Source organism: Carassius auratus, chromosome 17, assembly GCF_003368295.1.
Source record: "Carassius auratus strain Wakin chromosome 17, ASM336829v1, whole genome shotgun sequence".
NCBI lineage: Eukaryota > Metazoa > Chordata > Actinopteri > Cypriniformes > Cyprinidae > Carassius > Carassius auratus.
The window spans coordinates 3995505-4020477 of NC_039259.1; the positions used below are offsets into that span (position 1 = coordinate 3995505).

Sequence of the window (24973 nt, forward strand, 5' to 3'; positions counted from 1 at the left end):
TTGTACTGCTATTATTTTGAACAATACTGTATATATATATATATATATATATATATATATATATATATAGTTTAGCTGATAGCTACTTTACAGAGCCTGCTTTAGTTTTTCTAGCCTTATCTGAGTCTTGCCTTGTCAGTTTTCTCGTGTTCTGACTATTGCATGTGTGTCTGTGATTACTCCTTTTGTCTTGTCCTGTTCGATTGTCTGCCCCTTCCTGGACCTTGACTTTTACCTGGATTATCCCTTTAGTCACACCCTGTTGGATTACATTCGCCGGTGACTGACCCTCACTTGTTTACCAGACTGCTCTTGCCATGTCGTATACATAACAGTTTGCCATTTTCTGACCCTTGCCTGTTTCTAATCAAGTCTTCTTAATAACGCTTGCAAATGGATCTGTTCACCTTTTGTCCTTACACAATATTATGTAAAATTTTGAAATAAAATAATTCCACAATAAAAGCCATATATAAACCCAAAAATTCCTGTTAACAAAGAAGGGTTTGTGCACAAGAATGACACTACCTTAGTGTCTCACCAACAAAATGTCGAGACTCTATAATGCTAAATACAAAAACAATCCTCTAAATTTTCCCAGGTACATGGTTTTCTATAATTTTTTTTAAATAAATTGTTTTCAAAAGACCAGTTTGACTTCAGAATGATATAGTGAATAAACAGTTATTAGTCTTGAAGATGAAGATGCTCAAAACAGTGGATATGAAAGAGGACACAAAAGAGGGAGGTTATATAGATTTTTAGAGGGTTTTTATTTTGTAATTCAACACAATCTTTACATTGTGTGAGTGTCAAAGGACTTTGATATGGGTCAGCACAATGAAAAAAAAAGTTACAGCCACCAATCAACAAACCACAACAAACAATTGAAACTCCATTAGATGTTAATACACAATTTCAAAGTAAAAATATATAGGTCCAGTAAACTTTAATATTTGCATACCTATAGATCATTAAACTATGTATCAGTTAGAGCACATTTAAAGCAAAAGAAAAAAAAAACGCAAATAATCAGCACTTTAAATGATTTTTCAAAGACATACAGCAGTGATATGTATTTGTCTGAACATTGAGTTATACACATAGGTAAGACTATTTCATACTGTGTATTCAAGTAGTTCATTAAGTATGTGTAAGTGAATTTTAGTGTACACCCTAATCTCGCTTTTACTTATACAGTTTATATAATTAGTGCTGTACCTGCAGACTTGTGTCACAACCATTTGTATATTACTTATCTGTTTATATTGCAAAGCATATTCAACAATGCTATAATGTTCAGGGTTTATAAAGGGATTATTTATGCATTTATCTTTTTATTTTGACTTCTTTAATCTGACGTGGGTGATTGGACAAAAACATCTGTCTAGTGCATGTATACTACTACTACTACTAATAATAACTAGGCAGCACAGAGAAACACAAAAACACATTCTGTGTGATATGCTTTCAGCAGTGTTCTGTAATGTAAAATGTTAAATGTTACACATGCTTAAAAATGTGTAATACAAAACAGTAAATAAAAAGAGAAAAACATACCCCCCAACAAAGCAAAATAACTAAAATCATGTCATGCAAGCCCTTGTTTTATTTTACATTTTTTCTCTCTCTTTGCACAGGCAAATTTTCACAACCAAATGGCTTTAAAAATGGCTTTAAGTAGTCTTTTTAACCACATGAATGAAATAACAGGGCACCTCTCCTTGCCCTGGGGTGTATTGCTCGAAGTCTCCATATACATTGAGCTCGCATTTTCCCAAAAATGATGATCTTAAAATCTCCTTAAAACTCTCCAAACGATGGGGGTAGTATGACAGGCGGAATTTACTGCAAGACAGAAAAAGAAAAAAAAGCTTTAAAAAGGGATACTCCACCCCAAAATAAAATTTTTGTCATTAATCACTTACCCCCATGTTGTTCCAAACAAGAGTTCCGTAAGAGCTTTGTTCGTCTTCAGAACACAATTTAAGATATTTTGTATTTTCAAGTAAAATACACTATCAAGGTCCAGAAAATAATGAAAAGCATCATCAGAATAGTCCATCTGTAACGTTCTGAAGTGACAAGTATACCTGTTCGTAAGCGAAGAAAACAATAATAATGACTTTTTTCAAAAATTCCTTTGTCAACAGTTTCCTCTTTGTTTCTCCACTTCACTCAAACTGCCTACGCTCTTCTGTGTCAGCCGCACCACAAGGATGCAATGTGCATCCTTTTGCAGCCAGCCTCTAGCAGCCTGTTGACGAATTACAGTTTAAGTCACTTACGTGTTGACCTCATGAGAGAGAGAGCAGGTGGTTGCCAGTTGGTATTTATGATTTGATTTGAGAGAAAACAGTGCATCCTTGTGGTGTGGCTGACACCGAAGAACATAGACCGTTCAAGTGATGTTGAGAGACACAGAGGAGACTGTTGACAAAAGGAATTGCTGAAAAAAGTCATTATTTTGGTTTTCTTTCCCTTACAAACAGTACTCTCGTTGCTTCATAACGTTATAGTTGAACCACTGATGGCAGATGGACTACTCTGATAATGCTTTCATTCTTTTCTGGACCTTGAAAGTGTATTTTACTTGGCAGTCTATGGGACAGTCACAAGCCTTCTGAAAATATGGAAAATATCTCGAAGGGTTAGCTCGCCCAAAAGTGAAAATTCTGTCATTAATGACTTACCCTCATGTCTTTCCTAACCTGTAAGACCTCCATTCATCTTCGGAACACAGTTTAAGATATTTAAGATTTAGTCAGAGAGCTTTCTGTCCCTCCATTGAAAATGTATGTACAGTATACTCACCATGTCCAGAAAGGTATTAAAAACATCATCAAAGTAGTCCATGTGACATCAGAGGGTCAGTTAGAATTTGTTGAGCAATCGAAAATACATTATGGTCGAAAAATAACAAAAACTATGACTTTATTCAGCATTGCCTTCTCTTCCGGGTCTGTTGTGAGCGTGTTCACAACAATGCAGTGTAGTGATGTCCGGTTCGCGAACGAATAATTCAATTTCACCGGTTCTTGTTGAACCAGTTCACCAAATCGAACTGAATCATTTGAAATGGTTTGTGTCTCCAATAAGCATTAGTCCACAAATGACTTAAGCTGTTAACTTTTTTAATGTTGCAAACACTCCCTCTGAGTTAAAATTTACCAATATCCCGGAGTAACTCATTTACTGCAGTGTTGTGAACAGTACACTGACTAAACTGCTGTGAAGAGAAAACTGAAGATGAACACCGAGCTGGGCCAGATAACGAACAAAAGATTGACTCGTTCTCGAGTCAAGAACCGTTTCTGTCGGACAAGTCTGATTTGAGAACAGAGGAGCTGATAATACTGCACATGCGTGATTCAGCGTGAAGTAGACTGACACACAGTGCATCTGAACCCAACTGGTTCTTTTGGTGATACATTCTCAACTGATTCTGTGCTAATGTTATGAGCGAGGGTAAACCGAAGGCTTGAATGAAGGCCAATCAAAAGAACCAGTGAACCGGCTCTGTGTTCATCTTCAGTTCTCTCTACAGCAGTTCAGTCAGTGTACTGTATGAGTAATTTAATTATTTTAACTCAGAGGGAGTGTCAGCCATGTTAAAAAAAGTTTAAGACATTTGTGGATTAATGCTTATTGGAGACGCGAACCATTTCAAATGATTCAGTTCGATTTGGTGAACTGGTTCAAGAAGAACCGGTTAAATCGAATGATTCATTCATGTACCAACCGGACATCACTACACTGCAGACCCAGAAGAGAAGACAATGCTGCTTCGATGCTTCAACAAATTCTAACTGACCCTCTGATGTCACATGGACTACTTTAAAGATGTTTTTATTACCTTTCTGGACATGGACAGTATACCGTATACATTTTCAATGGAGGAACAGAAAGCTCTCAGACTAAATCTAAAATATCTTAAACTGTGTTCCGAAGATGAACGGAGGTCTTACGGGTTTGGAACGACATGAGGGTGAGTCATTAATGACACAATTTTCATTTTTGGGTGAACTAACCGTTTAAATTGTGTTCCGAAGATGAACAAAGCATTTACGGGTTTGGAATGACATGGGGGTAAGTGACTAATGATACAATTTTAATTTTGGGGCGGAGTATCCCTTTAAGTACAGCATATCATGCATTTAAAATCAACAACTGTTCAGCAAAAACCTAAAGTACTGTATGTATAGAAAAACATTCAGTGACTAGTTTTTTCTGTCTCCATCTAAAAGCCATGATTCTGAGATTCTACAAATTATTTCACATGTACTAGTGATGCACAAATTGCTTGTCCTCACACAAAATCTGATCAGTCATTGGACAAATTTTTCATGAATCTAAGGCTTATCTTTTTATTATTATTATTATTATTATTATTATTATTATTATGCATAAAAAAGTATGACATTTCTGGATGTGGTATTATTGCAGATTGTGCATACTGTATCTTAGACTGTTATGGACAATTGTATTAAAAGTACACATAATAATGCATTATGATGTGCCGATTTTACAAGTGTCACTGTGGTTATTGTTCTGGCTCAGTACAGTTAAGAGATGGAAAGGAAAATTATACTGCAATTTGATGTAAAAATATTCATACATAACATAACTTTTTCTGGTTTCATTAAAACTTCTTCGAGTTATGAATTTTGGTAATAACATGATGGTCTGTAAATGACAAGATTTAAATTTTTGGATGACCTAACCCTTTAATAAAACAGTTGACCTAAAAATGTTATGTTATAATTTACTCCCTTCATGGCACTCAATATTTGCATTTCTTTCTTTATTTCATGAAACACTAGAGAATGTAGCAGCACATGAATAACATCCAAACCTTACTGGAGCTAGTATTATGATGGCAACTGATGTCCCCATATTTCGATTTCACTCTTTATATGTGAGGTGTCCCGTGAATTGTGAATAATAACTTACATGTTGTTCTGTTTATCATACAAAGTGATTGTATTATAAAAATAAATAAATAAATAAATAAATAAATTGATTACTTTTATGCCATCTTTATGTCCCTATTGATTTAATGTAGGGACAGAACAGATTAAACATTCTTCAGATATTTTGTTTGTGTTACTCAAAAGGAAATCAAACTAATTTGAAATATCAAAAGTATTTGTTGTGACCACCAGCTGCTTTGAGTCCTACAGTGCATCACATCCTCATGGACTGCACCAAATTTGTTCTTGCTCTTGCTGTGAAATGTTTCCAGGATATTTGTGTGAGGATGGTGGACAGACATACACACTTACTCTCTCTCTCTCTCTCTCTCTCACACACACACACACACACACACACACACACACACACACACACACACACACACACACACACACACAAAGCTATATGTGATGATTGGCCACTGTAAGGATTAACAGCTCTCCTTCCTGTTTTCCTTTAGCACTGTCCTACATAACGAACATTGCAGTTTATTGCAATGGCCACATCTGCAGTCCCCATACCTCCCTGGAGCAGCAATATGCCATGTTCACACAGTTGAGCAGTTGAACTTTATACATCTTACTTGTGTTTAAAAGAGGCAGAAGAAAAGGAGCTGTAAAAAGTAAAACAATTTACAGAACACACATAAGCACAGGACCATTTAAAAGCAGCTGCCAATCAGCAGGTATCGTATTGAGTCTATAGGTGCATCTCAGTAAATTAGAATGTTGTGGAAAAGTTCATTTATATCAGTAATTCAACTCAAATTGTGAAACTTGTGTATTAAATAAATTCAAGGCACATAGACTGAAATAATTTAAGTCTTTGGATAATTTAATTGTGATGATTTCGGCTCACATTTAACAAAAAACTACCAACTCAAATATCAACAAATTATAATACTTCATAAGACCAATAAAAAAAGTGCTCCAAAAACAACAAATTAGAATATGGTAACATACCCATAAGCTAATCAACTCAAAACACCTGCAAAGATTTCTTGAGCCTTCAAAATGGTCTCTCAGTTTGGTTCAGTAGGCTACACAATCATGGGGAAAAGACAGCTGATCTGACAGTTGTCCAGAAGACAATCAATGACACCCTTCACAAGGAGGATAAGCCACAAACACTGATTACCAAAGAAGCTGGCTGTTCACAGAGTGCTGTATCCAAGCATGTTAACAGGAAGTTGAGTGGAAGGAAAAAGTGTAAAAGAAAAAGATGCACAACCAACTGAGAGAACCGCAGTGAGTATTGGCAAGCAAAATCGATTCAAGAATTTTAGTGAACTTCACAAAGAATGGACTTAGGCTGGGGTCAAGGCATCAAGAGCCACCACACAACTGGCTACAGTTGACATATTCCTCTTGCTAAGCCACTCCTGAACCACAGACAACGTCAGAGGCGTCTTAACTGGGTTAGGAGAAGAAGAACTGGACTGTTCACAGTGGTCCAAAATCAAAGATTTCAGAGACAAAGACTAAGATTATCTGGAGGAAGTTAAAGGCAATATTATTAATTAATAATAAGTCTCTACTTCCTCCTCAAACTGAGAAGAGCTAGAGCCCTGGCCCCCATCATGCGCACTATCGAGAGCATCCTGACTAGCTCCATCATTGTGTGGTATGGCACCTGCAGTGTCCTGCTGCAAGTCACTTCAACGCATAGTGAAAGCAGCTGAAAAGATCCAAAGAATGGAGAGCTTGATGATCCTAGATCTGTGTGTAGCAACCGTTCTAATAGTTCAAGTAGATTAAGTAGCAAATCAACAAGCTCTGTCTGTATTCCAAGTAAAAAGCAAAAAGGGCAGCACTATTAGTCAAGGCTGATACTCTGAAAAAAGGCATGAGTTAGAGGAATGTCTAGAGTTGTTAAAGGGGGGGTGAAATGATCGTTTTCACTCAATATCCTGTTAATCTTGAGTACCTATAGAGTAGTACTGCATCCTTCATAACTCCAAAAAGTCTTTAGTTTTATTATATTCATAAGAGAAAGATAGTCTGTACCGATTTTTCCCGGAAAAACACGACCGGCTGGAGGCGTGACGTGTGGGCGGAGCTAAAGAATCACAAGCGCGGGTAGGCTTTTGCATTGAGAGCGCTTGGAAGCTGTGACATTACCGTGAGGAAAAAAAACCATCATCCAAAACAAACCATGGCTAACAGTCAGATTCAGCCATTTATTTATGATCCCGAATCAGATCCCGAGGCTGAAACTGAACGAGAGCAGCAGCAGCAACGACTCGCTCCGAGCGGGGCTCGAACCCGGGTCTCCGGCATGGGAGGCGGACGCACTAACAAGGAGGCAGAGATATTTTAAGCAGTTTTACTCACCGCCTGCGGTTCCAACACACGATCGTGACCCTTTTTCGTTGGGATTGCATCATCCTTAAGAAATAAACGATACGCAAATCCATCGTCAAACTGGGCCTTGTTTGTAAAACAAGCATCTTCGAAATGCAGGGAACAAACAAAAACACTTTCACAACTCCGTTGATGCTCTGTAAAAATAAACTCCATCCACTGGTCCCTTAATGCTGTTTTTTTTTTGGTAATCTGTGCAGGGTTGTCTTGCCCTGGCAACCAAAAACACACTTTTGTGACTTTTCGCGATGCTCTCGCTCTGATCAGTGAATGAATGTCTGTGCTCAGCCTCTCAGTGCTCTGCTATATGTGAGCGTGCGCTCTTCCGGCAGACGTGCCCTTAGGACCCATATAAGGAAATTCCGCTCCATCTAACGTCACACAGAGCCATACTCGAAAAAAAACTTTCCGAAACTTGTGACAAACCAGAAGGAGTATTTTGGGAACCAAAATACTCCTTCAAACGTACAACTTAATTTTTGAAACTTTGTCCATGTTTAGCATGGGAATCCAACTCTTTAACAGTGTAAAAAACGTCTCTAGGTTACGTATGTAACCCTAGTTCCTGGAGGGAACGAGACGCTGCGTCCAGGAAGCTTTAAAGGCACGAGCCGCACAGCTGGCTTCAGCTTCGAGTACCAGCAAGCATCGGCAGGGGTGCCGGGGGTATGGCCTCGAGACGCAGCGTCTCGTTCCCTCGAGGAACCTAGAGACGTTCCTCTTCAGGAACTCGAGCTGCGTCGAAACGCTTTGGGGAACGAGTACCAACGCTGCCAGACTACCAAACCCCTGCCTAGTGTGTATCCGAAGAGCACAGCTTAGGACGAGGGGAATGAAGTGCCTGGAGTGACTGGCATGTCTAAGCCATAGAATCTTTCAAAAGTAGAAGGCGTGGAAACCCTGTAGCATTGCAGATGTCCAGCATGGACGCACCTGCTAGAAAGGCCTTGGAGGCCGCCATACCCCATGTAGAGTGAACCTTGGCTCCCGACAGCGCGGGACGACCAGAGGGCTCAGAGTGGCGTTGATAGTCTCAACTATCCAATGACTAGTAGTCTGCTTAGAAGCAGGGAAACCCCTCTTGGGGGGACCGCAGCATGCAAGCAATTGGTCCATTTTTCTCCACAGGGCAGCTCTGTGGGCGTATGCATCCAGCGCTCGAGCTGGACACACACAATTTAGCTTCTCTTGGACGGGCTCCCGAAAGGGAAACTCTCGCCAGAACTCCCGGGAGCAGAGCGATAGGGGGAAATGCGTACAGACGAAGCCTCGGCCCAGTCTGTACCATGGCGTCCAGTCCCAGAGGAGCTGGATGAACTAAAGAGAACAAAGGGGGCATTGTTCTACTTGAGCCCTGCCAAATACTCTCCATATCTGCTTCACTACTTCTGGGTGAAGTCTCCATTCCCCGGGCCTCAGCCCCTGCCTCGACAGTATGTCTGCTCCCATATTTTGTTTCCCAGGAATATATACTGCTCTTAATGAGAGGAGCTTGCTTCTGGGACCACACCAGGATCAGGTGCGCCAGCTTGTACAAAGGGCGCGAACGCAGACCTCCCTGGTGGTTGATATAAGAGACCACCGATGTGTTGTCGGTGCGCACCAACACATGGTGACCCCTTAGGTCTGGGAGGAAGTGCTTAAGTGCAGGATAAACTGCTAGCATTTCTAGACAATTGATATGCCATGTTAGATGGCGATCGCTCCGCAGACCACAGGCAGGGTGGCCACTCATGACTGCACCCCAGCCGGTGAGGGATGCGTCCGTCGCTAGTGTTACATGGCGACAAGGAGCTCCCAGCACCGGGCCCTGTTTCAAGAACCAAGGTTTCTTTCACATGTCTAAGGCATGGAGGCAGCGCGCGTGACCTTGATAGTGCAAAGTAGATTGCCCCTCGGGGAAAATCCCTTGGTCTTGAGCCACCACTGTAGGGGTCTCATGTACAGCAGGCCAAGAGGTATCACGTTGGACGCAGCTGCCATCAGACCCAACAATCTCTGAGATTGTTTGACAGTGAGTGACTGGCTTTCTTTGACTCTCTCGACTGAGATGCGGATCGACTCGATACGAGCAGGGGACAATAGTGCCTGCATCGCGTTCGAATCCCATACTACGCCTAGATAGGTGGTTCTCTGAACCGGAGAAAGCACACTCTTCTTGGCGTTCAGTCTCAAACCCAGCTCCCCCATATGTGCGAGAACGACACCTCGATGCCGAGCCACAACCTGCTCTTGACTGAGCTTAACTCAACCAGTCGTCGATGTGGTTGAGAATGCGGATGCCCTGCATGTAGCCGTGTCTACACATCTTGTGGACATGCGGGGTGAGAGTGCAAGGCCGAAGGGAAGTACTCGATATTGGTATGCTTTGCCCCCGAAAGCGAACCTCAGAAACTTCCCATGTTGTGGAAGGATGGAAATGTGGAAGTATGCATCTTTGAGATATATTGTGACAGACCAGTCCTCGGACCTGATCTGATCTACAACATGCTTGATTGTGAGCATTTTGAACTTCAATCTCATAACTGAACGATTTAAGACCCTCAAGTCTATAATCGGACGCGACCCCCCATCCTTCTTTGGAACTGTGAAATACCAGCTGTAGAACCTGGACTCCCTGTCTTGAGAAGGGACCACCTCGATGGCCTCCTTCTCTAATAGGGTTTCACTTCCTGTTCCATAACCAGACCCTGGCCGGGGCCGACCATCGTCGGAATGACCCCGTTAAATATCGGCGGTACAGAGCCGAACTGAATTCGGTAGCTTTTTCTACTGTGTGCAGGACCCATTGAGATACATTTGGCAGTAGTTTTCACGCTGCTAAATAATCTACTAAGGGAATCAGTCTCTCGAGACTGACCTCTGGTGTAATAGGCCCCCGCAGGGGCAGCGAGCGTCTTAGCCCCGCTACGCGCACGTGTGGAAAATACTGAGAATGATGCTTGCTGGGGACCGCTGCGCCCTGGAACACTGGCAGGGTTGGCAGACCGGCCCCCAGAGGGCGCTGAGGCAAGACGAGAACCGTGTAATGGGGTGTATGCCGCTCCACCCCAGTAGGGGCCGCCCTCTGTAGTCGTGACCGAAACGTGTCAGGACTTCTTAACCGAGGGCCTCACAGCCTGAAGTACGGCCCTCAGATCCGCCTTCGGCTGGAAAAAACCCTGGTTCGGAGCGCTGCTTCAGCCTCCAGTCCCGACGCAGGGGGAGCGCGGGTGGCAACGCTCTGACTACAGACTGGGAGGGCTGCTCTCGCCCAACAGCCCCTCCAGTATATATAATTTCTCAGAGTGAGATAAGTGTCATTATATTCCTCAGAATTTAATGCAAACAAACAATAAGACGAGTAAACACGGTCTGCATTGTTAATATAATTCATATCTAACTTCTCATAGTCATATAGATACTGAATTTAATTCCTCAGAATTAATGCAGTTAACCAATCAGACGAGTAAAGACGGTCTGGATTTGGTAAGATTTACATCACAACTGAAAATGATGTAGTACACGCGCTGCCTCGGCAACACGCGAGCCGCTTAGTTACACAAACAATATAAATCTCCTCGGAGATAAGTAGCTGCAGCTGCGAGTTCACAGAGGGGGAAGGAACCGCTTTGCGTGCTTCCGAACCTCGATGAACTCTAAATCTAGGGAATACGGGTGGAGATAGGCAGAGCCATCTTCGATCCGTCCTAGATATGCGAGAAGCACAGTCAGTCCCCTTATTTTTATTTTTATTTCGAGAGCTGGCTGCGTGAGCTGCACTCCTCATTAATGCTGCTCGTTATACAGTTAGGCATAATATGTTTGTGAAACTGATGCTTGTGTAACTGTTTGTCTGTGCAGCTGATGTTTATGCAGCTTATGTTTGTGCAACTGCGAGCTCATCGACGCCCTCCGTTTTAATCTCCTTGGAGAAAAAAAGGTGGTGCGTCAGGGCCGTCACTCGGGGGGAAGGACCGAGCACTCGGGCTTCCGCACCCGGAGATCGGGCAGATCTGGCGGGTGAGGTATGAGATAGGGACGCGCCCGTCTCCCTACCCTCCAGCAGATCTTATCTGCGAACCCAGCGAGTGCAGGCGCCGCTCCGCCTCGGCGAAAGCAGGACCGACACCGCGAGGAACGCTGGCGAAGACTCCCCCTCGAGAGAGTCCTCCGGGATCGAAACGTCCACACTGGCTTGTACCAGTGCAGGCAGTCGGCTCCCTCAAGAGCCGAAACAGCGTGCCTCAATCGCAGGCAGACCGTGCACAGACTGTGTATTCTCACTCGTGTTGAACACACAATCTGAAACGTGATCTGGATTCGCCTTTCAGATGTCCCGTCTTAGCTTTGCTCTTTGACTATTGCTTACTTTTCGAGGAGCTAATAGTGACAAACAACAATAAATAAGACTGACAAGACAGAATGACATGCACACAAAGAGCGCCTGCTGAAAACACAGAAGCTGAAGCCAGCTGTGCGGCTCGTGCCTTTAAAGCTTCCTGGTCGCTTACGTCACCTCGCCCTTGACGTCACACTCTTCTATAAGACAGATTAGATATCATATTCAGAGTCGCTCACGCTAAACGCGTTCCCCAAAGCGTTTCGACGCAGCTCGAGTTCCTGAATAGGAACTCAGTATGCATGAAATAGCATTTCACCCCCCCTTTAAGAAAAAAGGTTAGAAGCTTTAGAAATTCAAGGTGAACTAGAAGCTGCTACAGAAAAGATCACTCATCTAAAACATGAAGAACCAGCCATGAATAATCTTCAATCAGACACAAGGGAAGATGTGAGTGTACAATTTTGATTATATGGGTGATGTCTTGAACTCACTGGATAAAGATGCAATGGGTGTTAAACTAAAAGAAGGTGTTGGTGTTCTAAATATCACTCCAAGTTATGTCCATCCTTTTTAAAGACCTGACAAAACCACTAGTTCAAGTAAAAAGGTAAAAGTCTACAGCAGGGATAGGCAACTCCGGTCCTGGAGGGCCACTATCCTGCAGGCACGTCCTGATATTGCGGAGTTAGATGTGTTCCTAGGTCAACATATTTTGTTGACCCTGGAACAACATTTTACTCAAAAAAAATGTAGTCTTGACCATATCCCTACACCTAAACCTAACCTTAACCATGAGTAATCCTTAAAATCAGAGGACATGATAGATGAATGACACTGATGTATAAGCACCAAACAGTGATTTTAAGCGTAAAATCTATAAACACAAAATAGTGTTTTCACAAAATCTATAAACTTGTTCTTCAAATCTGATTGGTTAATCACAATGTTGTTCCAGGGTCAACAAAGATGTTGTCCCAGGAACATGTCTCACTTGGTAAAATCAGGTTCTGCATCCTGCAGAGTTTAGCTTCAGCCCTCATAAAAACTCACATGCCTGTATCTATCAAGTAATCCCGAAAACACTGATTTCCTTGTTCAGGTGTGTTTAATTAGGATTGGAACTAAACTCTGCAGGACAGTGGCCCTCCAGGACCGAAGTTGCCTATCCCTGGTCTACAGTCTTGCCTCCAAGTACACGTCAGCAGTCTACAATCTTGTCTGCAAGTACAAGTCAGCAGTCTATTGCATAGCAAGACAACAATATTGCTAAAGTTATTAAAAATCAAAATGATTTAAAGAAAATTTTGGAAATGTGTACAAGATATTGTGTGCTTATATGGAAAAAGCAAAGTCCTGGCCAGTGATTAAGCTGAATATTCAAAGGCCCTGTTGGATTTTGCAATGTTCCTTAGAGCTTATGGCACTGCTATGTCAGGTATGGATTATATGGAGGCGTTCAATGAGATCATTGACATGAGAAACATCATACTTAAACTAGCATTCAAGCTCAGGGAGAAATGGCATACTGTTGTATATGAGCTGCAAGAGCAACATGGATGCAGAGTAAAAATGTTGGATTTAGTTGCATTTATTGAGAAACGAGCTCGCATTTCGGCAGATTCAGCATTCGGTGATATACAAGGTACTCCTAAAAGGTGAGGAAAAACAGGTTCCTGTTATGCTAGAAACAATTAAAGGAAGTATTTGGAAGTAGTTTTGTCACTGGTATTAGTTTTGCCCGCCCACAAACAGCTATATTTCCGTGTGGTTAACATCATGCAGAGAAGACACTGTGTCCTATGCTGTGATAAAACATTAGTTTTATCACATCTTATAATTACTACAAATTTGTCAACACTTGACACTTACCACTGAGAAATGTCCTGCTCCAGTCATGCTTGTGAATCAGTCTCTTGTTGATCATCAGACTCCAACTCGAATTGGTAAGTTACAATCGATACCATCTTTTTTATGTATAGACAAGTTTCCAGGGTTGTCATTCCGAGGGCTCACGGAAAGGAAGGGTTTAGAGAGAATGATTCATTGAACTGCTTCACAAGAGTAGTTTACAAATCATTTAGAAATGAGAGAAAAAAAAAAAAGTATATATATATATATATATATATATATTGAGAAAACTAATTAATACCTTGCATGGATGTAAAACTATTTTGGGAGACTCATAAAACAATATTAGCAACCTTAAAAAGTGCATAAAAGGGGCAGTTTTTAAAAAAAAGGAAACAATTAAGGGGGATATCCTACAGGCAAAAACTGAATATAAAAACACAATAGAGAGTACATTTTTTAGTGGGAATATAAAACAGGCTAGGGAGAGCTTAAACATTTTAATGGGAAAAAGTTGCAATAAAAGCAACAGTTCTGTAGTTTGCAATCAAAGTCTTGTAGATTAAATGAACATGTTATTCTGTAGGTTTGATACTGTGGATAATAAGGATGAGTGTGATGACATCTGTAAAAATCTTCCCATAGGTTCACCTATATTTATCACAGAAGATGCTGTTGCTAAAAGCCTCACTAAATTAAATCAGAATAAGGCCAACGGCCTAGATGGCCAAAAGCCCGCTTACTTAAAGACTGTGCCTCACAATTCTCAAGGCTTTTTAATTTTCTTCTAGTTGCAGGGGTACCCACATCTTGGAAATTTTCTTTCAAAAGAAAACCGATACCTAAAAAGCCTGGTGCAAGTAAGCCTGAAGATTTTCGACCCATAGCCATCACCTCCATATTATGTAAAACAATGGAGAGAGTCCTAGTAGATCTCTTGACCTCCCAAGTAACCAGCGTGAGAGATTTGCTGCAGTTCGCTTATAGAAGTAACAGAGGGACAGATGATGCTGTGCTGGTCCTTTTAGACTTTATTTCAAAACAACTTGTACTCCCTGAAAGGCATGCTAGAGTTTTATTTATAGATTTTAGTGCAGCATTTAATTCTATGAAGTTACACATTCTCTTGCAAAGACTAGCTAATATTAATATAAATAACAGCTTGATTCTCTGGATCACAGATTTTCTCTCCTGTCGTCCTCAGAGGTTAAGTGTAAACAGCCTTTTGTCTGGAGTGCATACCATTAGTACAGGTTGCCCACAAGGCAGCGTTCTTTCACCTATGCTTTTTTCCTTATTTACAAATGATTTTAATATAAACAATAGCACTTTTAAATTGATAAAATACACAGATGACGGCAGATGACTGACAAAAGCAACAAAAGTTGACCATGGTGTTGGTGTGCTTGACTGGCCAGCAATCTCACCAGACCTGAACCCCATAGAGAATCTATGGGGTATTGTCAAAAGGAAAATTAGAAAACAAGAGACCAGGAAATGCAGATGAGCTGAAGGCTTCCATACCACCTCAGCAGTGCCATAAACTGATCACCTCCGTGCCACGCCGAATTGAGGCAGTTATTAAAGCAAAATGAGCCCCTACCAAGTACTGAGTACATGTACAGTAAACATACTTTTTTAGTAGGCCAACAATTCACTAAAAACTATTTTTTATTCGTCTTATAAAGTATTCTAATTTGCTGAGATTAAATTGGTGGGTTTTTGTTAAGTGTTACCCAAAATCATTACAATTAAAAGAACCAAAGACGTAATCTTCTTCAGTCACTGTGTATTAAATGTATTTAATACACAAGTTAACACTTAAATAAATGAACTTTTCAATGACATTCTAATTTATTGAGATGCACCTGTATGTTAGACCCTATTCCATCCAAGCTATTATTGTAACAGTCACCTGGATCCAGTACATATCCAGTCCAGATGGTGGATCAGAACCTAGAGAGGACATCTACAGCCCTGAATCTCAGCAGAGACCAGAACAACTAGATGGGCCCCAGAGACAGATCCCCAGTAAAGACCTTGTCTCCTAGAAGGCCACCAGGACAAGACCACAGGAAACATATGATTCTTCTGCACTCTGACTTTGCTGCAACCTGGAATTGAACACTTAGTTTCATCTGGACAGAGTAGAACTGGTTTCCCTGTTTTTAGGCTGTATTAATTTGGAAAACCGGAACTGGGAACACTTCCCGTAACACATGTGTACTTGCAACATCGTTACAAGAATGGCATATATGCTAATATTAGTCTGTTTCTCTCTTATTCTGAGATTACCGTAGCCACCAGAACCAGTCTGTATCCAGATCAGATGGTAACTGCAGCACTCGGATCCAGTACAGGTGCATCTCAATAAATTAGAATGTAGAAATTTAAAGGTTCCCTTCTTCGTGATCCCATGTTTTAAACTTTAGTTAGTGTGTAATGTTGTTGTTAGAGTATAAATAATATCTGTAAAATTCTAAAGCTCAAAGTTCAATGCCAAGCGCGATATTTTATTTAACAGAATTCGCCTATAAAAAAACGACCCGTTTGGACTACAGCCCTCTAGTTCCTGCAGTAATGATGTCACTAAAACAGTTTTTTGACTAACCTCCGCCCACATGAATTCACAAAAAGGGGGGCCTTGTTGCGCTCCAATGGAGAAGAAGGAAGAGCTGCATTTGTGTTTGCCATGTCGTTGAAACGCTGTTATTTTCATCTCGGAGTCCAATCATGTTTGTTTGGGCTTCCCAGGGATGCTGTACTTGGAGATTAATGGTTACAATTTATCTTTAACTCAGTTCCCGAAAATTATAATCCACATGTAAAACTATGTGCAGCACATTTTGCTGAGGACAGCTTGCTGAGGACAACTTCCTCAGTCTCAATCAGTTTAATGCCGGATTTGCAAAAAGATTATTCTTGAAAGATGGAGCAGTTCCCTCTTTGTCTGGAGAAGGCGTTGTTTATGGACCACAACAGGTAAGTGTATTTTATTATTTAAGTTGGTGCGTTTAACAGTTTCTGTAACTTACTACACAAAGGGCAACGCTGTTTAGCTTTGTTAACTGAATGTTAGAGCTGTACAAAAAAAACAAATGCGATTTTCATGCGCATCTCATCAGTAAAAATGCTCCTGTGATTATAACTACATCTCCAGCACATGCTCCTGCCCTCTTGCTTCTCAAAACTACTCCAAAACGAGTCTAATTGCGTTACCAGGAGGTCAGCCTGCTCTAAGCTGGTGTCGAATCACAACACAGGAACCGCTGGCCCAATCAGAACTCGTTACGTATTTTTGAAGGAGGGACTTTACAGAACAAGGAAGTCATCAGCCCGTTTTTATGACAGTGAAAGATGAGCTGGCCAAGATGGCGTCTGATGCAAACAGAGTTTTTTGTTGTTAGAGTTTGTATTAGTTTTTCAAACCCACCGAGCAACTTTCAGTCTTTGAATGATGTATTGAGCAAGGCATTTAACAACGGAGCAACAAATGTGTAATTTAGTAACCTTCAAACTTTAGAAATAATCATTTACAAAAGTATTTACCGAAGTCTGAAAACTATACAACGTCAGTTCAACGATAATTGGAATCTCTTCCCCTTTGGTCGTATGATGTAAAGGCAGAAAAGAGACGAGGCCGAAATACAGATAAAGGAAAACTTGGTTTAGGAAGTGATCGTTCTGCTGACAATCAAAATATGGATGTCATGGAGACTCATTCCTAGGCTCGATGAAGTAGTCCAGAGCTAAAGTTAACTCCGATCCCAGGTTTGGAGCCATGCACGCCAGATCCCAAGAAAAGTAAATCGGAGCCAACGCTTGCTGAGGTAAAGAACAACATCGTGAAATATTGGTGGAGAAAATGAATCAAAATACCGAAACCATACACCATGAGATCAAACAAAACAGAGAATGCATAAACTCTTTAAAAGAAGCTACTGAATTTCTCTTCAAAGAGATGCATGATGTTAAGAAAGACATTGTGACACTTGAAGCTAACGAAGAACATCAGAAGAGAATTTCAGAGTTGGAAGAAAGAGTGAATGAAGCTGAAAGGTACCAAAGAAGATGGAATCTAAGGCTTTACGGTCTAACAGAACAAGAAGGAGAGAATGTCAAACAACGAGTGATTGACATATGCTGTGCCGTGGTATCGGAGGCTCCAGATAACTTTCCTCATCACATTGATGTTGTTCATCGCGTCGGGAGGAAAAGCGCAGAGAAGGTTCGACCTGGCATCTTGAGGTTTACGGCGAGATCAGGCAAGGAGCTCCTGTGGAAGAGTTCAAAGGGATCAGAGTATCTTCAGTCTAGAAAATTAAGATTTGGAGAGGACCTAACAACGAAAGACAAAGACACGCGTAACAGACTTTGGCCTCAAACTGAAGCTGCGCGCAAACAAGGGAAAAAGGCTTTTTTTGTTGGTGCCAAAGCTATAATTGATGGCAAAGAAATCCGTGGATAAAGTATGACTGATGTTGAAGCAGATGTTTCAGTTTTTTGAGGTCCTTTCTAATAGATTGGAAGTAACATTACACATTTGTCTTTTATAAGGTTTATAATATAACTGATGCCTTGTATTGCTTTATTTATATGCTGGATAGTATATTATAACAAATTTTTGAGTTATTTGGTTTCTTTTACTTCCAGTTTTGAAAATGTTGTATAGGCTATTTGGCTTTTAGTTTTTTGTTTAATTTTTTTGTGACACTCAATTAGGTTATTTACATGAATGTTGTTCTTGGGTGATTGGAAAACATTTGCCTAAGGTTTTTTTAAGAGGTTATGTCTTTATGTTTATATTCGTTCAATGTTATGGGCATTCGTGATTTGTTAAAGGGAAAGGCTATTTTTTATTTCTTAAAAGATTTAAGGCTCACTTCTATTTTTTACAGGAAACTCATGCAGTAACAACTGATTTAGTTTTTTGGAAAAATCAATGAGGTAGTGATATCTGGTTGGCATACGGGAGTGATAAATCAGCAGGGATTGCAGCTTTGAAAGGTAATTATAAAGGGAAAATTTTAAAAAGTAAAGCTCACTCTTGTGGAAGATGGTTGATTTTAGTTGTAAAAGAAAATTATTATTTTTTCATTTTGGGGAACATCTATGGTGACAATTGTGCTCTACAAAACAGATTATTATTACAAAATTCCCCTAGGTATATTACTTATGTAGGAATTACGATATGCAAAGATCAAAAAGAAAGAATAAATCTTAATTATACTCCAATTATGAAGAAAATAAAAAATAGAAATAAAATATTTGGCTGAAGAGAGACCTTTGTTTAAATGGGAGTTTTACCATCAAAATCTGAAGGTTTATCCAGACTAGTTTACACCGCAATGGCTATAGATGTTCCAAAAAGTATAATTAATGAGATAAATAAATGTATGTGTAATTTTATTTGGAAAAATAAACATCATTATTTTAAATATTATTACAAAATTTTAGAGAAGAAATTGTGGATTTCTTTAAAATATACCCAAGTGCCCAGTTGATTTTAGGTGGTGATTGGAACACTATTAATGATCCTTTTTTAAATTGTTTTCCTCCCCGTATCAGTAGACAAGTCTCAATATACTGATATATTTCAATTTATGTTCCCAATTAAATTGTCAGGATGAATGGAGGCACAGCAATCTTGATAAGATAGACTTTACTTGGAGTAATGAGGATAGATCTATACAATCTAGAATTGATTTTTGGTTAACCTCAGAGGAACTTGGGAATCAAATTCAAGAGACTTTGAATTTTTCAAATTCATGGCATCTACGCTAATATTTGTCTGTTTCTCTCTTGTTCCGAGGTCACCGTGGCCACCAGATCCAGTCTGTGTCCAGATCAGAGGGTCACTGCAGTCACCCGGATCCAGTACGTATCCAGACCAGATGGTGGATCAGCACCTAGAAAGGACCTCTACTGCCCTGAAAGACAGCGGAGACCAGGACAACTAGAGCCCCAGATACAGATCCCCTGTAAAGACCTTGTCTCAGAGGAGCACCAGGACAAGACCACAGGAAACAGATGATTCTTCTGCACAATCTGACTTTGCTGCAGCCTGGAATTGAACTACTGGTTTCGTCTGGTCAGAGGAGAACTGGCCCCCCAACTGAGCCTGGTTTCTCCCAAGGTTTTTTTCTCCATTCTGTCACCGATGGAGTTTCGGTTCCTTGCCGCTGTCGCCTCTGGCTTGCTTAGTTGGGGTCACTTCATCTACAGCGATATCGTTGACTTGATTGCAAATTAAAACAGACACTATTTCAACTGAACAGAGATGACATCAATGAATTCAATGATGAACTGCCTTTAACTATCATTTTGCATTATTGAGACACTGTTTTCCAAATGAATGTTGTTCAGTGCTTTGGCGCAATGTATTTTGTTTAAAGCACTATATAAATAAAGGTGATTGATTGATTGAAGAGACTGACATAATACCTTCAGTCTTCAGTGACCACAGAATGATCCATTTAGTTATCAGCCTTGGTGATACAAGAACTCGTGGGTCTAATTTCAATTACTGGAAATTAAATAATTCACTTTTTGAAGATGTTCAGTTTAAGGATAATGTTAAAAGTGTGATAAAAAGATGTTACAATAATGCTAAAATATCAGGCTTATATGGTAAAAATTAAGAAATTATGAAATATGAAATCAGAAAATTTGCAATCTCAAGAAGTAAAGAAATAGCCAAAACCAAAAGAAACAAAGAAAATAGTATAATTCAAAAATAATTGATATATATGACAAACAACTATAAAGTGTACAAGATAAAAATATTTTAATAAAATAACAATTGGAATTAGAACAAATCTATGAATATAAGGCTAAGGGTGTGTTTATAAGGTCAAGGAGAAAGTGGTTAGAAAAAGGTGAATCAAATTCTAAATATTTTTTCAAAATGGAGATTTTTCCTCTATAAAGAAACTCAAGATTAATGATTCTCTTACAGTAGACTCAAAATTAATTTCTAATTATGTTGCTACATTTTATGAAAAGTTATATGCCCAAAATAACAATATAGGTAATGTTGTTGTTTTTCTAGATTCACTTAAAGAAAATGCAAAAACTATAGATCATCATTCAAAATGTATATGTGATCAAGACATAACTCTTGAAGAAATTTATAAAAGCATTGAAAAGCTTAAAAACAATAAAGCACCGGCTAACGATAGGCTGACCTGTGAATTTTATAAAGAGTTCAAAGAAGATATCTCAGAGTTTCTTTTGTCTTCAAAGAAATTTTGCAAAATGAAATAATGCTGCCAACTACGTTACAGAGATTGATTACATTGGTTCCTAAGACAGGTAAAGACCTATTAAATATAGAAAATTGGAGATCAATAACTCTAATCAATAATGATACTAAATTACTTTTACATATATTTGCAAACCGACTAAAGTTAGTTTTAAATGAAATTGTAGATGATTGTCAATCTGGATTCTTACGTGGAAGATATATTGGAAATAATATTACATTAATATTAGATTTGATTGACTACAATTTTTCTTTTAAATGATGATGGTTACATATTTTTTATAGATTATTATAAAGCATTCGATACTGTAAACCATAATTTTTTATTTGAAGTTCTTGATTTCTTCGGTTTTGGGAACAACTTTATCCGCGCAGTTCGAACTTTATATAATGATTGTATCAGCTCTGTTAAACTACCCTTCAGGACCACTCCTAGATTTAATTTAGGTAGAGGTGTTAAACAAGGAGATCCATTATCTCTGATATTTTTATTGGTCATGCAAGTATTTTATCTTTATATTAAAATCAGTCCGTTTCAAGGTATCCAGTTGGCCAATAATGTGATTAAATGTTCCCAGTTAGCAGATGATACGGCAATTTTTCTAAAAGACATAAAAGAATTAAAAGTGACTCTTGATTGTCTACATGAATTCTTTTTAGTATCAGGGTTAGCTATAAATATAAAAAAATGTGAATTGTTTGCTTTAAAAGAAAGACCCAGTAACTTCTGAGTTTTGTGGCATTCCCCTAGGTATATTACTTATTTAGGAATTACGATATGCAAAGATCAAAAAGAAAGAATAAATCTTAATTATACTCCAATAATGAACAAAATAAAAAATAAAAATAAAATATTTGGCTGATGAGAGACCTTTGTTTAAATGGGAGTTTTAGCATCAAAATCTGAAGGTTTATCCAGACTAGTTTACACCGCAATGGCTATAGATGTTCCAAAAAGTATAATTAATGAGATAATAAATGTATGTGTAATTTTATTTGGAAAAATAAACATCATTATTTGAATAAAAAAATACTTACTAATCCACTTAGTCAAGGTGGGCTAAATGTACTTGATTTTGAAATATCTAACACTATTTTTAAAATCAAGTGGATAAAAAATTATATCCGTTCAAAAGATAAGCTATGGTATTACATCCCTAATTTTATTTTTGAAAAAGTAGGCGGTATTAAATTTCTTCTTAATTGTAATTTTAATATTAGAAAGCTTCCCATAAAACTTTCCAATTTTCACAAACAGGTATTGTTATCATGGATGATTATACACAAACACAACCCCCCCCCACACACACACACACACACACAAATGCTTAATTTGGAATAATAATTACATTACACGCCAAAATAAATCTATTTTTTTAGGTAATTGGTTTAGTAAAAATATTTTGTTGGTTTCTCAACTTTTGAATAGTAGTAATGGTCATGTGCTTACATATTTAGAATTTGTAGAAAAATTTTCATTTTATATACCGGTAAAGGAGTATATGATGGTTATTAATGCCATCCCTTTAGAACTTAGGAAATTACTAGGAAATGATACAGTCGAAAAACTAAATTTAGATTTTAATCTTAAATTGGAAGGTATAAATATAAAAGAACAAAAATGTAATAGCAATTATCTTAGAAAGATTTGCCAAATTTCCAGTGTTCCTTTAGCCATTGGTTTTTGGAGATCACAATTTCAAGATGTCAACTGGAAAGAAACCTTTAAGATCTCCAGACGTTTTTGTATCACAAATAAAATTAGAGGTATCATACAAGATTGTTCATCGTATCTATCCTGTAAAACAGGTAATTGCAAAGTTTTGTAAAGATATTGACTTGAAGTGTGTTTTTTGTAAAGGGGAAAATTAGAGTAGTGTTCATTTATTTTATGATTGTATTTATACAAATTTATTTTGGTGTGATCTAGTTTTTTTTTTGTTAAACAAAGTATTAATATTGAATTGCAACTTAAAGAAAAGGATGTTTTATTTTTTATGAGTATACTATTGATTTCAAAATGTGGTATATTGTGAATTTACTGATTATATATGGAAAATTCTTTATTCACAAATGTAAATGGGCAGGGAAAAACCCTAATTTTACTCATTTCAAAATAGAAATGGGTCACTACCTGTATACTTTAAAAGAAATAAGAAATGAAAAAGCCAAAAATCATCTCTGAGTTTAAGAGAAAAAGCCAATTAAAATTGGCTAGTGGATTTAACATACCTGAGCCAATCCCCGTGCCAACGGGTATAAATAGGGCGACAGGTGCATCCACTCATTAGGTTTTACGCTGAGGAGCCGAGAACGTGTCCCGGAAACAGCAACCGGTTCAAGGTTGTGGCATGGGGACATAACGTCTCCGTTCCCTCCATCAGGGAACGAGGGTTACGTACGTAACCGAGACCTTCCGTATCTGTCGGTCACTACGAGTTATGTCGAACGACATATGGGGTCCAATGGAAAAAGCCACAACCTGAACACCGTCACAACCCTGTGGCGCTGCAATTGTCGATAAGCCCTGGCGTGCCACAAAAGCTACGCTTAAGCGCAAATTCACTGACCTTGGTACCGAAGGGGCCAAAGGGAGAGTACATCGCTGCTGGAGAAGGCCACGCTGCTGTTCCGCCCACACAAAGTTAGTGGATGGGACAGATGTCTGCCAGAGAGGCGCCATGCATTAGTGCATAGGAGGAGGCCACTGACCTTGGGAGAAAGGGAAAGGGAAATTGCTCTTTTTTTGACAAAGTGGGTGCCAAACAGAAAGAAACAAAAACTGAGGATTCTCCACCCGGCCCTCCTCCGGCGGAAGGAGTGGCGCTGTCTCCACCAGCTCCTGAAGAGCAGTCTCCCACATCTCCGAGTTGCCCGTGTCAGGGCCGCTTAGTCATCTTTTTAGAGGACTTCGCAGCCGGGAGTGTCACGGGGGGTGCCGCTCTCCTGCGCGGGGCTCGAGGCACCAGCCTCAAAGAACTCTCAGCATGGGGCGGAGCTGGTGTGGAGGACGCAGGGGGGCGCCAACGGCGATGAGCAGGCTGAGGCGCTGCCCGCGACGGAATGGTGGCAACCGGAGGATCACGTCGGGGCAAGATGTGCTGGATGGCCTCAGTCTGCTTTTGCACCGCCGAGAACTGCTGGGCAAAGTCCTCAACCGTGTCGCCGAACAGGCCTGCCTGGGAGATGGGAGCATCGAGAAAGCGGGCTTTGTCGACGTCTCTCATCTCGGCCAGGGTCAGCCAGAGATGGCGCTCCTGGACCACCAGCATGGAAATCGCCTTCCCGAGGCTCTCTTAGTTGAAGTGCCCAGGGGAATAGCTGAAAGGGACACCGCTGTTTGCGCCATACTGCCAACCAGAACAGCTTCCCGGCACAGCAGATGAATGGCTTAGTGGAGTATAACAGCTTTCATACAACCACTCGGCTCCGAAGCAAAAATCTAATGAGTGGATGCACCTGTCGCCCTATTTATACCCGTTGGCACGGGGAGTGGCTCAGGTATGTTAAATCCGCTAGCCAATTTTAATTGCCGTTTTCTCTTAAGCTCAGAGATGATTGGCCTCCCAAGTGAGACCCCATATGTCATTCGACATAACTTGTAGTGACCGACAGATAGGGAACTGTAAGTTACTTTAAAGCCTTAAATCTATTTTTTTAATACTTTGTTATTATTTGTATTAGTTTACGGATGTGGTTTTTTTTTATTTTATTTTATTTTATTGATTTTCTTCTTTTTTAAGCATTTGTTTTAATTCTGTTTTAATGTTATTGCCCTTATGTTCTGTGTTCTAAAAACTGCAATAAAAAAAAAAAAAAATGACAGCGAAAACAGCGGCATACAGATAGGTGAATTGTATGTAAAAATACTTTGTTTTTTTTACAAGCGAAACATGAGCACATGTTATATTGCACACTGTAAACACAATCAAAGCTTCAAAAAAAGCAAGAAAAACGGGAACTTTAATTTATTTCAGTAATTTAACTCAAACTGTGATGCTGGTGTATTAAATAAATTCAAGGCACAAAGACTGAAGTAGTTTAAGTCTTTGGTTGTTTTAATTGTGATGATTTTGGCTCAGTAATTCAACAGATTAGAATATGGTGACATGCCAATCAGCTAATCAATTCAAAACACCTACAAATGTTTCCTGAGCCTTCAAAATGGTCTATCAGTTTGGTTCACTGGGCTACACAATC

At 39.6% G+C, this 24973-nt stretch overlaps 1 protein-coding gene across 1 annotated transcript in view; it reads right to left on the bottom strand.

Moving 5' to 3' along the window:
- Window positions 1-754: 754 nt before the first annotated feature.
- gnmt (glycine N-methyltransferase) overlaps window positions 755-24973 on the bottom strand; it is a 113970-nt gene continuing 89751 nt past the window's right edge. The window contains exon 6 of the mRNA XM_026285350.1: window positions 755-1848. Within this exon, the coding sequence (XP_026141135.1) occupies window positions 1677-1848 (172 nt within the window). The 3' untranslated portion in view covers window positions 755-1676. The remainder of the gene's footprint in view (window positions 1849-24973) is intronic.